At 34.5% G+C, this 24,049-nt stretch overlaps 4 protein-coding genes across 4 annotated transcripts; 1 reads left to right on the plus strand and 3 right to left on the minus strand.

Moving 5' to 3' along the window:
* Positions 1–877: 877 nt before the first annotated feature.
* Positions 878–7,985, minus strand: LOC105762621 (mediator of RNA polymerase II transcription subunit 33B). Its single transcript, XM_012580410.2, has 12 exons — positions 7,392–7,985; positions 6,410–6,520; positions 5,804–6,151; positions 5,335–5,654; positions 5,144–5,235; positions 4,449–4,809; positions 3,985–4,192; positions 3,662–3,776; positions 3,399–3,560; positions 2,637–3,285; positions 2,331–2,537; positions 878–2,228 (listed from the first exon to the last, which is right to left on the minus strand). The coding sequence occupies exons 1-12, from the start codon at positions 7,673–7,675 to the stop codon at positions 1,126–1,128; spliced, it is 3,960 nt and encodes a 1,319-aa protein (XP_012435864.1). The 5' UTR covers positions 7,676–7,985; the 3' UTR covers positions 878–1,125.
* A 334-nt stretch (positions 7,986–8,319) lies between these two features.
* Positions 8,320–9,250, minus strand: LOC105762623 (heavy metal-associated isoprenylated plant protein 36). The gene is made up of 3 exons (XM_012580412.2): positions 9,223–9,250; positions 9,015–9,093; positions 8,320–8,832 (listed from the first exon to the last, which is right to left on the minus strand). Exons 1-3 carry the CDS (start codon positions 9,244–9,246, stop codon positions 8,414–8,416), a joined length of 522 nt encoding a protein of 173 aa, XP_012435866.1. The 5' UTR covers positions 9,247–9,250; the 3' UTR covers positions 8,320–8,413.
* A 4,853-nt stretch (positions 9,251–14,103) lies between these two features.
* Positions 14,104–17,018, plus strand: LOC105762624 (uncharacterized). Its single transcript, XM_012580413.2, has 5 exons — positions 14,104–14,469; positions 14,757–14,943; positions 15,233–15,650; positions 15,825–15,905; positions 16,238–17,018. Exons 1-5 carry the CDS (start codon positions 14,377–14,379, stop codon positions 16,737–16,739), a joined length of 1,281 nt encoding a protein of 426 aa, XP_012435867.1. The 5' UTR covers positions 14,104–14,376; the 3' UTR covers positions 16,740–17,018.
* Positions 17,019–18,262: 1,244 nt separating this feature from the next.
* Positions 18,263–22,509, minus strand: LOC105762625 (elongation factor Tu, mitochondrial). The gene is made up of 12 exons (XM_012580414.2): positions 22,177–22,509; positions 21,851–21,926; positions 21,637–21,729; positions 21,484–21,558; positions 21,042–21,146; positions 20,846–20,936; positions 20,557–20,762; positions 19,519–19,602; positions 19,291–19,356; positions 19,140–19,202; positions 18,799–19,039; positions 18,263–18,671 (listed from the first exon to the last, which is right to left on the minus strand). Exons 1-12 carry the CDS (start codon positions 22,368–22,370, stop codon positions 18,601–18,603), a joined length of 1,365 nt encoding a protein of 454 aa, XP_012435868.1. The 5' UTR covers positions 22,371–22,509; the 3' UTR covers positions 18,263–18,600.
* Positions 22,510–24,049: the final 1,540 nt, after the last annotated feature.

A 24,049-nucleotide genomic window follows, 5' to 3' on the forward strand; every position in this document is an offset into this window, starting at 1 on the left:
TAGCCCGCCTGAAATATGGGAGGGTTCGGATAAAAATATAGGCCTGAAATATGGGATTGGGTAAAAAAACGAGGCCCGTTTAAAAAATGGACCGGGCTCGAGATCAACTTTTTGGCCCGAGTTTGGCCCAGCCCGACCTGAATATAATAAATATATATTTTTTATTTTTATTTTTTAATTTTAAAATACTTTAAAAATATTTTTATTTTTAAAATATTTTTTGTGTTTATTAAAAATCGGGTCGGGCCGGGCTCGGGCTTATTTTTTTTTTCGGGCCGGGCCTGGGCAAAATTTCAGGCCCATATTTCGGGCCGGGCCCAGGCCTAAGAGTCGGGCCGAAATTTTTTCCGGGCCCGGCCCGACCATGGACAGGTCTACTTGGATCGCATGGTAAATTTTTTTGGCCCTTTTAACTTTAAAAAAAGTAATTTTAGTTCTTTATTTAATTTTTTTACTCCTTCAGCCTTTGAACTTACATTTTTTTGTCAAATCATCCCAAATAAATGGAAACGTGTTTATTAACTTTGCTAGTATGATATACATGTAGATTGTCACGTAGATGATACGTCAACATTTAATTAATTTTAAAATTTAAAATATTAAAAATATATATAATTTTAATAAATTCAATGATTTTTAATTTTAAAAATAATTTTATATTTTTAAATTTTAAAAATTAATTAAATCTTGATATATCAACCACGTGACAATTTACATGTATATCATACCATAAAGTTAATGAACGCGTTCTATCTATTTTAATGATTTGACAAAAAAACCGTAAGTTTAAAGACTGAAATGGAAACGATTGTTAACATTGAATGATAAAATTGACTATAATAAAATTTTATTATAGTCGAGTGATAAAAATGAGTGTAAGATAACATTGAATTAATGACGGTGACTAAAATAGAAACGATTGTTAACGGTGATGTACAATTTGTAATTTTTTTTATTTTCAGTGTCTAAAATAAAATTTATTAAAGTTGGGTAACTAAATTGGTAGTTTGCACAAAAATAAATTACCTCAGAACTCTACATCAGCAGTGCATATATACTTGTAGTGGATCAAATAGTAGGAAACCAAATTTTCTTACCAGCAGTAAGGAATATTCAGACAAGAATTCAAGCCCCAATTTCGATAATCAATTCGGCAGCTGCAGTCGTAGCTCGGACACCACCGAGTCCAAGCAAAGCCATAGCTAGTTCTTCCTCGTTCCACCGTATCAATCCGTAGCTCAGCCTTTTCAAGACGTCAATATTGACGTCCAAAATCCACTTCTGGGTGCAACCTACCATCAGGCTCACGAACCGTACTACGTATGCTCGCCAAGTCGCATAATCACATCCGAGTGATATTTTACCGTCTACTGCACTTGCAAGAAACTCCAAGTGTGATCCAAGAACTTTAGGTCTCCGTTTCGATGCTGGTGAGGCCGAGTCCACGCCCCATGCAAAGGTACCACAAAGCACTACAAAGTATGCAAGTGCATAACCCCCTAGCATGGCAACTATACCTGCAGGTTCCCCTGCATCCTGGTCAGCTGAATGAGCTGATATAAACCAAGATGGTAGTGTTTCTTTGATCAGCGATTGGACCAAACTTAATCCACCAGAGAGCCAAACCAATGAAGCCCCAAGTGATGCAGCGAGTTTGACACGAGCCATTGCAGCACCAAGAGAAACTTGTCCATACCTCAGGCCAAACTTTGTGTTTTTTGGTTTCTCCCTGCTACCCGCAATATCTCTTACCGAAGACATTAAAAGAGAAACGATTTCTTCGGTCATAAACATGATATCTCTGACTGATCGATGCACTCGTAAGTAAAGAATCCCTGGGGAAACCGGAGACATTCCCCCGGAGAAATGAGAGCCAAATCCATGGCCAATGAGTGCACCCACTCCACCGTTGCTGTAAATGGTGGAAGGGCTTAATCCGAGAGTAGAGGTGAAGCAACTCCTAAGAAGCTGAACCACAGCATCACTACTGTGGTGGAAGACTGTACGAGAAGCAGAAAACACAAAGAAATCGTTCCAACGCTTAACCTTCTGAGCCCATAGTGAGGCTATAATTGGCATACAAGGCCAGGGACAACCTTCAGCGAGGGAACTCAATGCTGGGCCGATTAATACAAGGAAACGTTCCGAGGCTTTATCGAGTTTATATGTTATCGTTAGACTAACAAGGGCAGCCAAGGGAAGAGGAAGCATAGCTGGAGAGCTCCTCCCTGCAACATTTAGTTCAAAAAGTTACTTCATGTTCTGGAGATGCAACTAAATAGACAATTATCATTTTGACCACAAACACATATAGTGGTACAAGATCATACCTGTGGTAAGGCTTGGGACATCAACACCAGTGGCAGCTATAATTTTTTTAATTTGCTGCTCGATGTTGGATAAATTTGCAGCTGGACTTGGCCAATCTGATCCATTCATAAAAACCGGCTTCCATATACCTCGTGTTACTTCAGCAGAAAAGTAGCTAACAATGGTCGCCAACGTTGCTGGAAGGAAATCAGCAAGATCTTTGAGTCCTGAGAGATAGAGGGTCAATTAGAAAACATTACATTAGATAGAGTCTTGAGTACTATTATCTGTAGTTCATGGTATACTGATATATTCCATGTACAAACCTGTTGCCAGTTCACGGGGCGAGAGTCTTCCATGAGCACAGGCAGTCAGAGCTGCATCAAGCACATATGGAGTGGCTTCCAAGATATCCCATGCGGGCACATTTAGTGTTAAGGGCACATCATCAGCTCCAGATGTAGAAGGGCTACTGCTTCCAGAAGACTGACCACTCCTGCTTATCTTCCTGAACATCATATTGAGGAGTGCATCAACAATTTGATGAACAGTGGTCCCTTGAACAAGTCCTGACAGGGTGGAAGCAATACATTTGTTATGCTGACGATACCAGCCTTTCAACTTGGGAAAGGAATCCATAAATATGAGTTCCAAGGTGAGGTTTAAATTTTTCGACAGCCTTTTCATTTTCAAATGATCCTTGGGTGATTTTCCGAAATCCGATACTTTCGAGTTTCGAACCAACAACAGATATTCAGGGCTTAGTTGGGATCCCACCGGTGTTGCATCTCCCATCATCACATGTTCAACAGGTGGATGATCAAACCTCCATAATCTCAGTAGAAGTGTAAATGCATTGGTGAATACCGCATGACTAGTTAGTTCTTCCCCTGTTGGAAGAGTCCATGAAACATCGGGAGCAGTTGACCCAAAAACCTCGCAAAGGGGCATCAACATACCAGCAAGTATTGGAACCTGAAAAAAACATAAAATAACATCAATGCATGGAGGATCTTTCATCAAATGTCACACAAGAATATTTCCATATAAGACAGTAGAAAGCATGAGCCATTACAAATAAAACCTACCATGCCGTGTAAAGATAAGATCTGGACACAATCTGCAGATGATATTCCAAGAAGAAGAACATTCAAAAGTGGAGCATAACTGATCAAATAGCTCTCACTCTCAGAATAATCTGAAGGAACTGGTGGCGATAACAAACTTGTAATGAAGAGAATGGCATGTTCCTATAAACAAGCAAGACCAAAATAAAGCCGAAATTTGTACGAATTGTACTGACAATGTGACAGTAATGCACCCTGTAGGAAGTAACCTTCCATTAAATTACCTGTATATTCCAACCACGAATTAGAGATGCTCCACAAAGAATGCTAGCTGCATATATCTTCTCATCATTTGAACCTTTGGTTGCAATTTCATATATTTTCTCTATCTCTGCTAAGCTTCAATCAAATCCATGAGCTCAAATTCAGTTGCCTTAGCAGATAGAAGAAAGATGATACTATGAAGATGAAACAAATTATCCCCCAAGGCAACTTACAACTAACATTAATTGTAACCGGAACTAGTTAACTTCAAATGACGACGATGATAATAATGTGGCCAATAATTAGGTAAATAATTTTGAAAGGGATATATGTTGCAGCATACCTGGAAGCTGGAGTTGCAATCAAAGCATTTACCAGTGTTGGAGTTAGAGGGGATCCTTTCATCAGTAATGACCAACCAGGGACTTGACTAGGAACACTACGGGGTATATTTGGACGTGCATTTACATAACCAGGCCAGACATATGCAGATGTGTCCAATAGATTTCTAGCAATACAAGCCTCGACAATCAGATGCCACATATTTCCAGCTGCAAGGAAATCATAATATTATAGAACAAATAATCAAAGCTCTATATTTAGTTCTATGGTTGAATTTTATTAAGGGCATACTTGAGGGTACATTTCACAAAATTTCAAAAAGATAAAAATGTAGTTAGCATTATGCCTCTTGCACCGCTCACTAAGAGACTGCACTAAAGTCGACTTATGCAGGAACATATCTCAAAACAGCCATAAAAGATCAGTTACCTTTCACATATCAAAGATGAAGATAAGAGTACTTACAGCAATTAATAGGCATGTCATTACTGCTCATGCACTCATAGTATCCATTACCAATAGTGAGACCTGAAATAACCATGATTGCTTTGGCAGCAGCCTGATTGGCTACTGAACGAACTGATTGAGGAGGAGTCAGTAAAGCCTCGTAATCATTCAACATCTGTAAGCTGGATATTAAACCCTTATGGCATCTCCCAGGGGCTTGTTTTTCTTTTGTTTGAGTGGTTTGGCTGCAATCAATTTCATCGATCAATTCAGATTTCTCTTCCTCCACAATATTAGTCACCGCAAGAGGAGAAATAGACAATAACAAGCACAGGCAGGTGTCAAGGCGAGGCATAGGACCCTCACTAATGTCCCTTTCCTATGAAGCAATAAAATAGAAAGGGAAGATCCGTTCAGATACATGAAAAAGTAGAAAAAAGGATATTGGAGTGTAATGTGTTCTATATTATCATTTATGGGCTTATCTTAAGCAGAACTAGGTCTTTGACAAACCAAACCGCACCTATGATGAACTAATCTTTTCTCGGTATCATCAAATACATCCATCTATCTAGATACATTCGAACATAAATGCTATGTTATACATATGTGTATGTACTTATTTACGTATAATCAAAAACTTTCTAATCAGTACAAAAGAAAACGATGGCCGTATGCAAACAAGAGCTCAATCAATTTGCAGAAATTCTTACCCTTTGAACAAGCCTCAAAGCTGCAATCCATAGACCTAGAAATGTATCGTGCCATGTTGTACTGTTGACAGCCTGTAAAGCTTTCACTAAACCTGCAAGAATAACTCTAGGTAAAAGTGATCAAGGAACTAGAGCCTTTTCTGCTTTGAATAAAGCAATAAATTAAGCATATGGTGACCATTAACAAGTACCAGTAAGTCTTTCAGTAGCACCAGTTGCTGCCACCTCCGATCTGTCCATAGCATCCTCAAGAAACAGGTCAATAGGAAGCCAATGTGCAGAAGGACTAGTCCCGTGACACCGACCAGATGCAGATGTTAGAGACCTAGAGCCTATGAGAAGATGAAACTCTTGTTGTGACGGTGTTTTACATTTCCTAGATAGAACTTTATGTGTATCAGATGTCAACTGCAAAAGGGCCTCTGGAGTTGTATGTTTTGAATTCCTCAATATCACTGACTTCGCGGAAAGAACTCTTAATTGCTGAATGAAAGCTTCCCAATGTGATGGACTAAAAACGGTATTAGAATATGTGTTAGTCAAATCTTACTCAATTAACTCAAGAGTATTACCAGGATTCCACCCTAAGTACAATAAATCAAATGATAGCACCATAATGCCTCAAAAAGAAGAAGATCAATAACAGATATAAGTTCTTACATATTTCTTTGTGCCAATAAAAGAATCCTTGAAGTTACTTTATTTTGCAGAAACTCCCCAATAATCTCAATAGCCATCATAGTGTTTCTTTTATATAGCACATCATGGTGGTCATTTCTCTTTTCATGAAAGTTATCAGCATTATCGATTTCCATGTCTTGAGTTACAATAGGCCATATTGATCTCTTTTCTGGAGTAAGTTCCAGTAACCCTTCATCATCCAATGATGCATCAAGTAGTTGCCATACAATTGAAAATACAAATTCAACTAGAAGCAGACCAGGTTCGGATGCTTGAACACCAAATATCTTGGAAAGGTGAAGAACATCATCTATTGATTTCATAATCCTGCAAGTTCACCAGGAACTAGCATTAAGTTTAATACTATTGCAGTTGCTTAACCAAGTGTCCCTGAAAGATATGAAGCGAAAATAAAACGGGGTAATCATAAAATGTCGTAAAAGAGAAAATAAAATGAAAAAAAGACACTGATGAATCATGGATTTTATAATAGGCAGTAAAATATGTCAACATGATGGTAATCATAAAGATATAAACAAATTCTACTTCTATGAAGAAAATGGGGTAGGTGAAATTGAAGCTTACTTTAGATAATTTGGTCCACTGATTTGACATTTAAGTGCAGAGGCATGTCTCCTAAGCAGTTCCATGTAAAGCCGATATGCTGCAGGGTGAAACTTACGATTTGGAATGACCCTATCATAGACAACAACTATAGTCAGTTCCAAGTGAAGTCATAATTTCACAGCCCACCTATTATCAGATAACGTATCCCGGTGGAGGACTTAAATGTATGCGAGAAAAACAGAAAAGATAGCCATTTAATGGTCAGAATCTAACAAAAAATCCCCATCAAGCAGAAAATTTCTTTCAAAACCAGAAGTGACAAACACACATCCTTGTCCAGTTGTCCTTATACCTGTAAGTGTTCCAAAAGATTGTTTCTTTGATGCCCTTTGCTAGTGATTGACATAAACTTTGAGGATAAATGACACGTGGATATGGGGATATGACCTACAAGGATTCTCTAAGTACATGGAAAAACTTAGAAAATTATAACCATATACATACTCATATCCGATGCTCAAACACAAGTCCATATCACATTGTTGTATATCCTCAAAGTTTATGTCAATCACTAGCAAAGGGCATCAAAGAAACAACCTTTTGGAACACTTACAGGTATAAGGACAACTGGACAATGAAACAAAACAGAACCAAATACCATATGTAAATTTTTAACCTCTGATGACGAAACAGGATTATGAGTTTTTGGCATTAGCGTTTCTTATACATGGATTAAATAAGGCAATCAATTTAAAGAAAGACTATGAATGAAATACAGTTTTTATACATAGGTCCTTTGAATGAATGATATCATCATAACAACTTACCTTGGCCACCCATTAGCACTGTCAATACACAACAACACTTATCTTATTTCTACAATTGCACTGTACGTTATACTATCAACTTCAATATGGTCATAAATATCACCTACCCTGTATATATATATATATATATATATATATATATATAACATTAAAACAAAATCAGGGAAGTGGACCTGGAAGAGAGCAGGGCGAGAACGAGCATAGGAGGAACGAATTTGACAGTCAGGGCCTTCTCTAGGAACTTCCACGCGATAGGCACGTGATTATCCCAGCATATGTAGGAGACAAGGAGGTGAGCTAGGTCGATTGAAGGCAAAGAAACCCCAGCCGAGTTAAGGCTAGAACCGAGTTGAACCGCCCATAGAAGTGGGTCACTGTTCTTTTCCCGAGCAGACTTAGTGCACTCCAGTACCCAGTCCCAAACAGTAGTACCCTTCGCCTGTATAGACACCGTCATGCCGCCTGACAGCCACTGCAAACTGCAACCGCAAGGTGGTGGTGCAATGGAGTATGATTTTACCAAGTATTTACAGTGAAGTCAGTAAGGAAACCTGATTGAAACACAATACAAAAATGGGGAACAAAAATGTTATCTGTGGGTTTCTTCCTTTCTCTTTTTAGATTCGAGGAATATGTGTGAAAGGATTTGTGCTTTGCTTTTGACTAGATTATACAAATTCTGGGGGCTACTTTTTTTTTTTTCATCTGGTTTTGGGGTGTTGCTTACTTTCTCTAATTTTTTGAGGCTTAATTTTTTATTCTGCTTTTCAAAATCAAATAAAGTTAGCTTCCTTCTCGTACAATCAACCACAGAATGAGAATTAAATCTTGGATGTTCTTTTTCTTGTAGTGGAACTTAAAAGACAAAATTTTACTTTTTGAGAATAAAATTAAGGAGAATCAACTTTGGATGTATGTATTGTTCATCATGCATCTTTTAATTATTTTAGAGGCTCTGTTTGATATTCATATTGTTCATACATAGATATATTAGTATATATTGGATATATTATGGATGAAGAACATGCAACTATGTTACTTTGTGAATGCACCCATGCATCTGTTGATCATAAATTGAGGTTTAGGTACTGGTTTTCCAAATTTCCATGATAATAAAAATCAATTCAACATCATCTCATTTACTGCAAGCATTAACATTGTATCATCAGAGTAATCATAAGGACATGTCAGCTGGTTATGATGACGGTGGTAGCGACGGTGCTGACGATGGCGTCAGCAGCCTCGCGTATCCTCCATTACTCTTCTTGCCAAGCCAACTAGCAAAGCCTCGTTTCTTCTTTCTCACGTCATGTTGTGGGTGGTGCCTAGAATGTGAGCCTTTGGAACCTTCTGAAATAGGGTCCTTAGCTTCATCACGAACATTACATTCATCAGTAAAAGAACATGTTTGGTTCTTTTCCTCGTATTTACGACCGGTCCGACGATTGTCTTGGTCTAGCAAGTCGCTTTGAATCTTGGGGTTCTTCTCGTAGGAGCAAACCTCTGCTTTTTTGCCAACCTTTTCTGCTATTGTCTGAATGAGAATAGAGGGTTCGATGATGCCCCGAACCGAAACCAGCCCATTTTTGGTATCCATGTCAATATCATACACCTCTACATGACAAGAATCAAGTAAACAAAGATCAGAAAGTATTTCTAAAGATGTTGGTCTTGTGGTTCGATTGAACTATGACGATGAACTTGTGTTTAAGTCTTCAATTGACACCAGTTCCTCATTCAATTTCTAGACAGGACTCAAAAGATGAAATAAAGAGTCTTTCAGGGAGGAAGCATACCATTGATTTTCTGCAACTTTTTCTTCACTTTCTTGGGACATGTTGCACAACATTGGATATTCACTTTCAGAACACAAGTCTGAAAAGTAATTGAAAAATAAGTAGAACCATGAAAAAGATATCACGGGTATTAAACACATACATATATACATACATACATACATACATACATACATACATACATACATACAAAGAAAAAGATGAATACCGGGACATTGAGATCGTCTCCCATTGGAACTTTGAGAACCTAAGTAAGGGGAAGGGCAATGTAGTTGAGTGTGGCTATTTTTAAAGAAAAATTTTGATGAATTTTCCTTTGCTTTTCCTTTTTGGCAAGAAAATCTGGATTATTTACTCTTCTTGAAATAGAAAATAATTAAGCCTTAGAAGCCTTGTTATTGTATTGAGAAGATTGTGATTTCCTCTTAACGGTGTAGATTTTACGTTTTCAAAATGTAATTGGGAAGATAACGTAACTGACATCCCATTTGAAAGGGAAAATTTTTTTTTTAAATCAAGGTTTAATTGCCTTGAATGTGCAATCATTTGATGCATAAATGTAGATTTTTTTTAGAGAAAAGTAGGATTTTTAAATATTGAAATGTAAGTGTAATGATAAAGGATTTATATTTAAATTTTTTGTTAACGATTTTACATTATTTAGATAATTTTGTCAAGTCAATCATCACGTCTTACGATTTTATTCTATTAATTTTAAAAATGACTTTACTGACATCTCACCTCATCAAACCTTGCGTGACTTTAGACATGTGGACTATACATGGTTTACATGTGATTCTTTATCCGACCAAACTTGGGGATTATGTAAACCATCTCTTATGACTCAAATAAAAGGACACACTAACTCCTGATATAAGAGAGGCTAAGAGAAAAAAAAAACAACTATCTCTACCCCTATGTACAGTAGAAAGAGAAAAAATGATGTCATTAAGATTTGAACCTTGAACTTTGAATACCAATACGAACTCTTAACTAATTGTTCAATATCTAATTTTTAAAATTTATTAAAACACATATAATATGCATCTATATATCAATTACATGTTCATAAAATATATTTATATAAAATAAAAATTTTAAAATAATTAATTTATTTAAATGATTATATTTTATTTTTAATTATAATTAAAATAGTTAAAACAAAAGCATTAAAATTAATGTATTGTTTGATAAATTAAAAATTAAATGTTGAAAAGATAAGTGTTGAAAATTTAAGTATTGAATTTAAGATATAAAATTTGTTTGATATATTACTTAAAATTAATTATAGAATATAGTTATATTGTTTAATAAATATAGATTTTAAATTATAAAAAATATATTATACATTTATCCTTAATTTTTAAATATTTTATCTTATTCTAAATAAAAATAAAATTTTAAATGTAAAAATTTTATATGATAATATAACATTAAAATAAATAAAATAAAACTGAAATAATAAAAATATTATCCATTAAGTGATAAGTGGCCCTTTAACTACTTATTATTTTTCATATTTTTTAGAAAAGATTCTATCAAATTACTTTAATTTTAGATTACCAAATATGCATAAAAAATGAAATCCTAAAAAAGGATTTAACTTTTCGAAGGAGTAAGTTAAAATATAAAAGTTATGTTGTTGGAACATTTTCAACAATATTTATAGTGTTTCAATAACTATAAATGAAAGAGTGTAATCAATCAAAAGTTATATATTTTGGTTAATGGTCAAGAGTTATATCACTCGATTTTTAACAAAGAATTATAAATATTCAAACAATATTACTTGAATAGTTTTAAATAGTTATGGTATTAGATGAATAATTATATCTCTTTTAAAGATGTTATTATTCAGCAAAGACATATATTAAAAGATGTCTCTATGAAAATGGAACACTAAGGGAGTTGGCTTCCAAATTTGTCAAGCTTGGTCGGTTTGATGGTGACAATTTTTAATGATGGCAGAAAAAGATGTACTTCTTATAATCAACTTTGAAGATTGCCTATATTTTGAATACTCCAAGACTGGAAGAGGATGAAAATGAATCTATTGTTGCAACCCAAGAAAGACAAAAACGGGACAATGTTGATTACATGTGCATAGGTCACATATTGAATGGTTTATCCAATTGTTTGTTCAACACCTACTAAAACGAGGTCACCGCTAAGGAACTACGGGACAAATTGGAGACAAGATACATGAACGAAGATGCTACAAATAAGAAATTTTTTGTAAGCCGTTTCAATAATTATCAAATGATTGATGATCGTTCTGTTATGGAACAATTTCGTGATATTGAAAAAAATGTTGAATCAGTTTAAGCAATATAATATGAAAATGAATGAAATTATTGTTGTATCCTTCATAATAAATAGACTTCATCCATCTTGGAAAGACTTTAAAAGAAGTCTAAAACATAAGAAAGAGAAAATATCTCTTAAGGCTTTAGCAAATCACCTTCGTACTAAAGAAGAATATTAAAAGCAAGATCAGAACCTAGATTCTGAAAATACCAAAGTGCATGTTACGGAGAAAATACAAACTACTAAACCATCCAAGAGAAAATTCATACAGACTGCTAGAGCACCTAAGTTCAAAAAGAAACAAAAGGGCTTATGTTACCATTGTGGCAAGTCAGGACATTTCAAAAATGAATTTCAATTCTTAAAGAAGAAATCTTCTTTTAAGGCTGATAATAACGAAAAGTTTGTTGCCATGATTTCTAAACTTAATATGGTACAAGATGATAATGCATGGTGGATTGATACTGGAGTAACTAAACATGTGTGCAAAAATAAAAGTATGTTCACAAAGTTCACACAATATAAATATGACAATAACTTGTACATGAGAAATTCTTCTATTGTAGCAATCAGAGACAAATGGTCTATTGAACTACAATTCACTTCTGGAAATGTTTTAACCTTAAATGATGTATATTATGTACCAGAAGTTAAGAAAAATTTAGTGTTTGGAAGTTTGTTAAATAAGTTTGGTTTCAAATTTGTTTTTGGTAGATAAGTATATTCATCTAAGGAGAAATTTTTGTAGGAAAGGGTATATGTATGAGGGTATATTCAAATTCAATATTATCAATAAGAAAAAAATATGATTGAATCTTATTGTTTATGGCATTATATATTAGGTCATTTGAATTATAGAAAATTGAATGACATGCATAAGTTAGATTTAATTCATGTTTTTATTAATATTATTAAAAAATACAATACATGTATGTTTACTAAAATTACTAGAAATTCTTTCCCTAAAATTAAAAGGAAAATAAAATGTTTGATTTGATACATAGTGATTTATGTGACATGCATAATACTCCTTCATTAGGTAGAAAGAAATATTTTGTTACTTTTATTGATGATTATTCTAGATATTGCTATGTATATTTATTGCACTTAAAAGATGAAGCGCTTGATAAATTTAAATTTTATAAATCTGAAGTTGAACTTCAGCGTGAATCATTTATCAAGTGCTTAAAATTAGTTAGAGGTGGAGAATACTATAATTCAAGTTATTTTGAATCCACTGGGATTGTCCATCAAGTTTCAGCTCCTTACATACTACAACAAAATAGTGTAGCTGAAAGAAAAATTAGAGTTTTGACTGAAATAGTCATATTTAAGTCTTGAACAAGGTTTTTGGGGAAGAAGTTGTTCTAACAACTTGTCACATCTTGAATAGAGTTCTTAATAAGAAAAACTAAAATAACCCCTTATGAACAATAGAAGAAAAGAAATAAAACCTTAATTATTTGGAGATTTGGGGATGTAGAGCTATTATTAAAGTTTCAACACCTAAACGTAAAAGGTTAGGTGAAAGAGAAATTGAATGCATATTTATAGGATATGCACATAATAGCAAGGCATATAGGTTCATGGTAATTGAACCAAATTATTCAATTTCAATTAATACTGTTATTGAATCAAGAGATGCTATTTTTATGAAAATAGATTTAATTTTATTTTAAGATAATTACAACCACAACAATTAATTCATTCTTCAAATGAGATTCCATTGGAACAAGTTGATAACAATGATAAATCTTGTTAAGAATTAAGAAGAAAGGTCAAAGATTTTGGACCAGATTTCATTAAGTTCCTTGTAGAAGGTAAAGGTAAAAGTATAGGCAATAAAATACCTTATTGTTATAGTACGGAATCTAATCTTATTACATTTGAAGAGTTAATGAAATCTCAGGACTCTATTTTTTGGAAAGAAACAATAAATGATGAGATGGATTTAAAAATGGGAAATCAATCTTAGATTTTAGTTTATCTTCCACCGGGTCCAAACCAATAGGTTGTAAATGGATTTTTAAAAAGAAAATGAAGGTTTTACTAATATAATTGGTTTGAGTCCAAATCCCCTTATAACATAATTTTATTGGTTTTTTAAATAAAAAGATTAAAGTATCCTCAAATAATATAACTTATTTTAATCACAGTGTTACATTTTTGTAATTCTCTTAGCTAAGTTGGTGACCCGGTTGAAGGTGCCACCAATTTAGTAAGGAGCTTAAATAATAGTATAGATACACAAATATGATGGGAGAAAATATTTTATGTTAAAAGTTAATTTTTTTAAGTTCATTTAAGAATTATTAATGGTGTGGTGGTAAAGGATTTGTTTATAAATTTATTAAACATTAGTTTAATCCCTTAATATGTTAATTTTAATTCTTTTATTTTAAAACCCTATTAACCCGTGACACCAATTCAGTCAAGAATTTTATTAATAGTATAGTATATATTCGACGGGTAGAGATAATAAATTATGCATATTAAACAATATTTAAATAAAATAATCGATATAACCAATAAAGATAATAAATTCTACATATTAAAAAATTATATAAATTCTACATAATAATAAAAATTATGACATTGAAGGTTTATCGGGTGTGGTCGGGCGGGGAAAAAGCCCACCCCGCCCGGTTGGCATCTCTAATTTTACTCCGCCACTCAATTATTGATATGGTTAAAATTATCGAATCCACCACAGCAGACAACCACTCAATTGAAAAGACTTCACTTAGTCGACAAATCTGGGAAGAATCCAAGATTGAAAACAGCGACCCTCTTTGTTTTTTTTCCCCGGGTTTCAGATCTTTGATTCTCTAAGCAGGGTTGCCACAAATACCCAACCCACTCAAATTTCTCAAATCCTATCAATTGGTTCACATAATTCTACATTTCCCCATCTTCCCTCTTATAACCACTAATACCAATGATAATTGCGAGGAAATCCAGGATTTTTCAGCTTCCGTGGCTAAAAGGGTCACGTAAACAGGGAGGTCTGAATTTCTGAGAATTTTTAGAACCGGGTTTCTCTCCGTAAATCAATATGTTGAAGCTTTGCTTAATGGTTTCTCATGGCTACCCTCGTGGTCTGGGGCCTGTTTTACACCAAGAGCCAGGCTTTAGCAGGATGGTCAAGGTTTGTTCTTTTTTGTTGTTTTTCTATGGTTTTTGATGATTTGGGTTTTCGAGATTCGTTGTTATTTCAATTGGGTTTCTCTTCTTCTTCTTTTTTTGTTGGGTTAATGTTTTCTGTTATGAGCTTGTTAAATTGTGTTAATTCTTCTTTGTTTAATTAATTTCGTGTTATTGGATTTTAATGGTTTTGTTTAATGGAGTTTTTATCAAAACTCGTGCCTTTATTGAGAAGTTACTGAGATTTGTGGTTGTTTATTAATGAATACTTTATTGTTTGGACCAAAGCAGGAGTTTGGTTCCGTCTTCCCAGGTCAGCTAGTGAAACAAGACATGGTACAGATTGGCTCCTTTGATCTGAGGTGCAACCAATTCCATTTCCAGGAGCAGCCAAAGCCAGTTACTGCACTATGTGAGACCAAACTGATTATCGATGCTGATCCAACGGCACAAAACCCCGTGGTTATAGATAAACCAGGTCTGCAACTTGTTGCCTAGTTCCTTGTATTGGACTAATTGTTGCTTTTTCTATGTACTTGCTGTTCTTAGAAACATGATAAAGAATTTGTGTTTATGTATGAAGTTTAGTTAACATGCTAATTAGATTTCCGTTTAGTCTTGATGAGGGTTTGTATACTTGGAACTTAGAACTTTGCTATGACTCATAATTTTAGATGTTGATTTTCTTAAGGGAAAAAAGGAGTTGAGAGATAATCGACACCTCTCCGGTAGTCTCAATGCTTATACGTGCCTTGTTTTGATTGCAGATGCTTATCTAGACACAGCACGGTTTAGCTTCAGGATAGCTGAAAAGTGCACTAGACATGAAAAAATCTTGAAGTTTCTTATGTCTGGATCGAATGAATTAGAGAATGGGGAACTTGATTTGTCTTTGCTATCTGATTTGATGGGACTTCAACCACTGATGTTTGGTGTGCATCAACAGCCTTATGCGTCTTCTCTAATATATCCAAGTAGCAAAATCGATTACCAGGTGCCTCTCCCAGACTTTTTAGGAGAGATGATCCACTATTCGAAAATTACAGTTAACCCAGATGGTCAAGTTGTACTTACAGCTACCGGGACTGAGATGAAAGACATCCTTTCGATCGTAGCTGAGTTTTACTTATCAAGCAACTCAACTAAGTCTAGAAATCAGTTTTCACTGGTCCCATACTTTGATAGGTATGGCAACTAACACCTGCTTCATTTCAATTATATTGTGGCATGTTCATTTAATTTGAGCTTCCGGTTTGAGATTAAATAAATTTCTGCTCTGGTTTAACCTTATTGTAATGAAAAAGGATAAGTTGATTTGAATGCTTGAAAGGCTTCTGATGCTAAACTCTAACTAAACAGGAAGCGGATTACCAAAGCACGTACCGGTACTAACCTATCTTCTCCACAGTCTGAAGTTGCGAGTATTGCACCTATGAAAAGGTACGTGATTGATTGTCTTTTTCAAGAATGTTTATCTTGCCGTAATTTGTCTATATAATATAGTGGAAACCGTCTAGTTGAAGTAACTGAAATTTATCTTGGTTGTGATATTGAAATCTATGCATAGAATCTTGATGGGATAATGACTTGTGAGTTACCAACTTCATTTATGTTAATTGTAATCAGACCATAGCACTGGGATGAACACCAGAAAATATGTATAAACGGAAATAGAAATTATAACAGTGTGCTGAACAAAAATAAGATCACAGAAACTTGGCTATTGTTGACTGGTTATGGAACCTAAAAAATGGTTTGTTCTTTTTTGACAGTCCCGAGAAAATCAAGCAGAAGCCATCTCCAAAGAAGAATGCATCTAGGAAGTTAGCCAGTGAGAGAGATCTCTACAAAAAGAATTATTTCCATGCATGTGAGTGTCTTCTTTCCTTGATCGTTGATAAGAGACGGCATGGCAGAACAGCAATTCTTTCCCTTAAGAAATCCGGCCCTGAACTTTCTCAGCTCTTGTCCCAATTCTCCGCTGGCATTGCTGGGACCGGTCTTGCTGTTCTTTTATCTGTTATTTGGAAGGTAGCTTGTTGGAGAGTTCCATTTTGTACACCTAAACTCTTTAGCGCCAGCATCGGTTTTGGGCTAGTTTGGATCTCATGGGCAGTTAACCAATTGAGAGACACGGTTGTACAAATCAGCAAAAATACTAGCAAGTCTGGTCTGAAGGAAGAGGAGATGGTTGAGAGAGTGGAGAAAAGTGTTAATCAGATCTATTTCAGAGCCGCGACATTGATGGCTATAGCAGTGCTGAGATTTGCATGAACTCTGAAGATCTAGACAGTCGAAAGTTAGACTCAATTATATTGATCTGGGATGTCAATATCTGAAGAACAGAGAGGGGTTCTGAGGGCAACAATGGAACTCTGACTTACTATGCTATATCCATGGGGGGTCCTATGATGGGCTTGAGAGCACATACTCTGGTGCTTCTGTATGTACAACAATCGTAAACATGTAAATGGAGAGGGTCAGAGTACTACTGCCTTAGGGCCAAAAGGAACAAACCTTTCATTTATATATAACTACAATTTTGGCATTGCATTTCAAGCTTTTCTTAACTATTAAAATTGGTATTTGTTTTGCAGAAACTAATAGTGTGCACAAGACAGTGCAGTGGATAAAATAACAAATTGACTGTAAAATGGGTCAACTGTCTGTCCCCTGTATGAACTAGGGAAGCGTAATTTAGTGCATTTCTTAACGGTAATTTTATATTCTAATATAACCTTTTCAAATTTAGTTTGTGAAGATTATTCAAGGTTTTGAAATATATGTAAGGTAAAGTTTGCACATTTGGTATAATGTTCTCACTTTGGTTCGCAAAGATTTATCATTTTTTTCTTAAATAATATAAAATAATGTAAAACTCGGGGTAATCTTGATTTTATCATTTTTTTATCTTTTTCTTTATTTTGATCAATTTTATTCTTTCATTTTATGATTTTTTATATTTTTTTAATTCAAATTACTATAATGTAATATTTTAACTTAACATATTAGCTTTCAAAAAAACATAATATATTAATAAAAAGAAAAAAAAAAAGTTGTCATATTTAATATAATAGTATATTAACCAACTGCAAAAATTATCTAAAATACACTTTAATTGAAATAATATATGTTATGGTAAAATAAAAGAAATCGAGATTGGTGTATTGAAATAATAAGATAAGGTTTGTAAAATTAATATATTAATCATAATAATATTATGATAAATGTATGACACAGGTGGATGGTTATTTGAGTATGGGTTTTCCTCTAGACTCCCAAAAATAACTTCTTAAATTTTTGAAAATTTATTAGATCTCAGTTTCAATAAAAGTCTTATTAAGCCCTAAATTGAAAAAAATATTTAATTAATCTCCATTCTTTTTTTAAAATTCTAATTAAAACTTAATACTACAATTCAGAACTAAAGTAAAATTTTATACGAAGTTTGAGAGTCCGATGAAAGAACGCAATAAAATTTCTAAGAAAAAAGACAATAATTCTACATCACCTCAACCAGGTAATAAAATCAATCATGTCACCTCTATGAATAAAATACGCCATGGAGTTGCTTCTCCACAGAATTCCTTAAATGCAACATAAATGGTGTAGGTGATTATAAGATGCAGGATAACATAAAATATTTCAGAGATTTGGAACAAAAGAATAACAATCTATGTTTATCTTGCTTGGTTAACTGTGTCATTGACATTAGGTGGTCGCTTAAATACTCTTTCTTGACAGTAAAGGGATTACTTTTTTCCTTACAGATAAGTATCTACAATACAAGAAACAACTTCCAAGGAAAAATGATTGATTAAGACGTGCAAAATACCAAGTTTACATGGCACTATAGCACTGTTCAACAGGGACTATTATTTTCAATGACATTAAAAAGCTGTTCAATTGTGATTTTTTGGGTGGAAACAGGGGAAAACATGCTGACTGCTTACCAACCACCAGCGAAATTGAATCAAAATAATTTCAATAACAGCCCTCATTTTTCATATCACTAACAATCTCTTTAGTAATTCTAGAACAGAAAATATCACCAACTGATTGTTCTATCAATTTCTCCATTTCTGCGATCAACAAGATGGAGAAAACCAGGCATTGATATGGGAATGGCAACTTCTTAGGTCAGTACTTTTGATACTACACCAGCACCTACGGTTCTACCTCCTTCCCTCAAGGCAAATCTTTGTCCTGTTACATTCATGGCAAGCAACATGATAAGACTGTCTTGTTTTCTAAGCTTTGAGACTTTAATAACATGTGAACAAACCTCTTCTTGGTACAATAACAGGTGAAAACGAATTTCTGTATAGCTTACCTGCTTCAAGAGGCACAGGTGAGATGAGCTCAAAAGTTGCAGTAACATTGTCCCCTGGCAGAACCATCTTAACACTTTCGGGTAATTCCACTTTTCCAGTCACATCTGCTGTCCTCAGATAAAACTGGGGCCTGTAATTTGATTCAAAGGCGGTATGACGTCCACCTTCATCTTTTGTGAGGACATATATCTCTGCCTCAAACCTTTTGTATGTCTTCACGCTTCCAGGTTTAGCAATGACCTAAGCAGTAGGAAGAAATCAGATTACAGTTACTACAAAAAGTTCTATTTATTGCTACAGAACTAAGTGAACATAAAGAAGCTTAATTGGTGCCATTTACCATTCCCCGCTGCACATCATCTCTTTTCAGACCACGCAGAAGAAGTCCCACATTGTCACCAGCCTAGTAGAAAACACATGAGCATAAATACACAGGATAACAAATGCAGAAGAGCCATAGCACGGAAAGGTCTCTATAACAGTTCATTTACCTGTCCTTGATCCAAGATTTTCTTGAACATCTCAACCCCAGTAACTGTGGTTTTTAGAGGTGCACCCTGAAGACATTTTATTAAAACAAACCAACAGAACCATTCATCAACAACCCTTATCAAGCTGACTGAATCAGAATAAGAGTTCCAGAATCAGTCACAGCTAATGTGTCTCAAGAAAACGCATCTGAGATTTCATAGAAAATGACAAAATAAATATACATATACCTGCGTTAACCCCAAAATTTCAACTTCTTCACCAACTTTAATGGTTCCTTGTTCAACACGGCCAGTTGCAACAGTTCCACGCCCCTTCAGGACAAAACCAAAACCATCAGACCTAAATTAAGAATTTTAACTCCAAAAATTCCACTTCCAGCATGTAATAGTAACAAAGTTCTATAACTTTTACTCACAAAATATGCTCACACATGCATTAGAAAGGGTTTATTCAAATACAGAAGGGGACCAGAATATGATTGCAATTCCAACAAAAGAAAATGCAAATTTATGTGAAAAAAACTCCCATTTCCAAGCATTAAGCCCCACGTCAACATACTAAATGAAACAGAAAAAGGGCAAATGACAACAATATTGTAGTCACAACTAGACCTGTTCATGGGGTGGGCTACCCACCCAGGCCCAAAGGCCCACCCAAAATTTGGGAGGACTCAAGCAAAAATAATAGGCCCATTTAAAATATGGGTTGAGCTCGGGCTTGAGCATTCAAGGCCTAAGCCTGACCCAGCCCGACCCATTTTAAGTTTATAATACTTTATATTATGTAATTTAGAACACATTAAAAAAATAAATCTATATTAAATATATAATATTACTCTAATGTAAACATTAAAATAATGTTAAGATACTATATAAAAAATTTCAATAAATACAAAATATATAAAATTATTAAATATTAAAATAATATAATATAATATTTTTTTAAATTTAAAAAATAATATGGGCAGGCTTAAATGGGCTTGGGTTAGTCTTTTGCAAATACGGGCGGATTTAGGCAAAATTTTAGGCCTAAATTTCAGGCTAGGCCGGGCTTGGGCAAGCATAAAGTAGGTTAATATCATGCTAGACCCAGCCCATGAGCACCTCTAGTCACAACTCAGTTACTTGACATTTAACACAATCCTAAAGGAACTCGGATGGATAAAAAAGGGAAGAATGACCAAGACTGATGATAACCAAAGCCATAAGAAGTGCTTCTAAAACAATGGATTAAGTGAGTGCCCAAAAAAATGCATGGCCCTCTACCTGAATTGAGAAAACATCCTCAATTGGCATCAGGAAAGGCTTGTCAAGCTGGCGCACGGGATCAGGAATGTATTCGTCTACCGCATCCATTAGTTTCAAAATTGCCTTTTTCCCTATTTCCTCATTTGTACCCTGTAAAGCAGACAGTGCTGACCCCCTAATGATAGGTATTTCATCCCCAGGAAACTTGTAGAAGCTAAGAAGCTCTGTTGCAAAGAAAAACTTAGGTGAATTACTTACAAGAATCCAAAACATCGAACAAACAAGAATAATTCAAAAGGCTACTTACCACGAAGCTCCATTTCCACAAGCTCCAACAGCTCTGGATCATCAACGGCATCAACTTTATTTAAAAAACAGACGAGAGATGGCACACCAACCTGCAGAAGAAAAGCTTTTTTATATGTAAATAGCTTTCTTATAAAACCCACGGACAAACATCCATGGAAAATAAGTTCTAAACAGCTATTAGTAGCCGTGTCCACCTGTCGGGCAAGTAGAATGTGTTCTTTAGTCTGTGGCATGGGCCCATCTGGAGCAGACACAACCAGAATACCACCATCCATTTGGGCGGCACCAGTGATCATATTCTGCAGAACAGATAATAATTAGGCCACTGTTCATAAGATGTTTGAAGAGTTTGTGGTATGCATTAATAAACATAACACATCAACAATTCAAGATGGTTAAGTATGTGAAATTAGATAAAACTACCAGCAGAAGTAATACTGAAGTTGTAATGAGAGAACATTAGAAAGTCCAAAAACTAGTATCCCCATCCCCCTAAAGAAAACACTTATAGTTTCATTTACATAAAATAGCATGCTTCTTAACATGAAAGGTACAACATTTCTGCAACATATCCAGCCAGGTTATGCAGGAAAAGATTCCGGAAACATAATTTACCATATTAAGTTAACAGCTTACTTTAACATAATCAGCATGTCCAGGACAGTCTACGTGTGCATAGTGACGTTTCATTGTCTCATACTCCACGTGAGCCTGCAAAACCAAATCAAGCGTGATAACCTTGCAGGGGGGAAACAATTCAAGAGAGCAATAGTATTAAAAGTTACCTACCGTGGCAATTGTAATTCCTCTCTTCTTCTCCTCAGGAGCCTTGTCAATTTCATCAAAGGCAATAGCCTTGGCTTTTCCTTCTTCAGCCAGAACCTGTTCACAAAACTCCGAACTTGCCTTCAGATCACTATTCTAACACTAATAACTAATTCAGAACTGTTCCAAAGTGACATGATTTGCGGAAAGAAACTATTAAACATATCCATAAGCCAACCTTTGTGATTGCTGCAGTCAGTGTGGTCTTTCCATGATCAACATGCCCAATTGTTCCTACATTAACATGAGGTTTTCTGAAAAAAAGAAAACGATTTTCAAAAGTTACAGATGAAATCCCATTTCTCATATCATGTTTCAACAGATACCCGCCATTAAGCCACACCAAAATCCCAAAAACAGAAAGGAAATGCCTACTTCTACTTTTAAAGTCACGAATTTTACCAACTAAACCCCCAAAAAGAAACTTACATATGAGAGTTGAAAGTAACAAAGAGAAAGAGATCTAATCTATTTAGCAAAAAGAGGAAAGGGAAGAAAACTGACGTGCGAGTGAAAGTAGCCATGGATCTCCACCAAGGGTTAGCGTTAGCGTGAACTGCCGCCTCCTCATTTCCAAAGAGAAGATCGGAAACTGAGAAGTTGGAAGCAGAGATAAAGCCACGACAGGACCAGTAAATCGGGGAAGAGAATGACAAAAGGCGCCTCGAATTAGGGTTCCGGAGGACAGCCGCAGCCATAGTTTTATCCTTTTTGGTTCTTGATCTGTAGTTAGAAAAAAAAAGCAAAGCAATTTATGTACAGAGAGAGTGGCGCTGGTAGAGATAGGGGCGGGGGTAGTTGTTGCTGCTGGTGGTGGCCTTTGGTGAAAGGGTTTTAGCTTTTTATTCCGATTCGAGGGTTTTAGGGCGAAAGAAGAGAAAAAGGGCTCTGTGATGTTGATTACCAGTCCAATTCTCTCAGATCAATATGTCGTTGACAGGCCCAATACCATTTACTCCTTCCTTTACTCATCTATTTAGGGCTTCTTCGGCATTCTTGTTATTTCAGCATATAATTGGATCAACTTTGATTTTCTCTCTGTAGCTTTTTTGGTATACTATAATACCTCAACTTCGCTGAATTATTTTATAAGGAGATAAAATTAAATTTTATTTTTTTATGAAAGCTAAAATATAATTTCATTATTTTTTATAAGGATTAGATCATAATTTTATCATTCTTGAAGGATTAAAATGCTTCATTATATATAAATTTATAACTTTACAATTTTTAGAGGGTTTAAAGGATAATTTTCCCATTTTAGGAGGTAAAGATCAAGCCTTCCGCCCTTGCATGTAATTACACTTTTACAGAATTCAAATGGATCTAGTGTAGGAACCAAAAATCACATGATAGCAAACACTATCCAAGTCGTAGGTTTGACTTAGAGTTTTAGACGTTAAAAAATAAATTTAGATTTTCATTTAACCTAAAACACAAACAAATCCAAGTCAGATAAAAAAAAGTAAGTAACTAAGATAAATAAAATAGAACAATAAATCATATATTAGAATAATAAAAAGAAAATAAATAAAATAGATCATGAGCGGTTCTAATTTTCCCTTTAAAAAAATAACAATAAAATGTTTGAAAATGATCAATCAATCTGAAAAATCGTTCAAACTCTTTTAAAAGAACACTCAAGAAAATTTTTAAAAGGAAAAACTCAAAGCGAATTTATTATTTTGTGTACAATGTAAAAACCTTTATATAGACTAGTTAAATAAATCTAAATAAAACTCTTGAGTAACTAAACTTTCTTATTGACATGAAACTCCTAAATAACTTAAAATACTTAATAATTATAAAAAAAATCGGAATAAAAAAATAATAAGAGCTGATAAATACAATATTGGGCTCTTATATAATAAAAATTAAGCCTAAAACCCAAATCCAATATGATTTAAACTCGAATTAAAAGCTCGAAACTCGTAATTCCCATCATAATTCCGTTCAGAAATTCTACTTGCACAGTCTTCACTAAAACAGTCATAACTTGAGCTCCCGAACTCAAAATTGAGTGATTCAAAGTGAGTTTCGAAACTAAGAGATAGATCTTCGAACGTCGTGAAAACATCTTAACCAATAAATGCCTAGAACCAATCCAAAAATTCGTTGCAAGTTGACTAATCTTTTCAACTTGAAAATTTACATTTTGATTGAATTGACTTTAATAAATTTCACCTACTCCATGCATGTATCATTCCTCGTTTCTTCAAAAAGATTCATCCTCACTTACTAGCTTTGATTGAATTTTGGTTTGATTTGCTTGACCTTTTGACCTTTTTGTTGGGCCTTGAGATAGTATAAGCCCATCACATCCATGAGTATGAAATTGAGTCTTAAACCTCGTATAATTTTGAAAATTTTAATTCAG

This window comes from Gossypium raimondii, chromosome 12, assembly GCF_025698545.1.
Source record: "Gossypium raimondii isolate GPD5lz chromosome 12, ASM2569854v1, whole genome shotgun sequence".
Lineage (NCBI taxonomy): Eukaryota > Viridiplantae > Streptophyta > Magnoliopsida > Malvales > Malvaceae > Gossypium > Gossypium raimondii.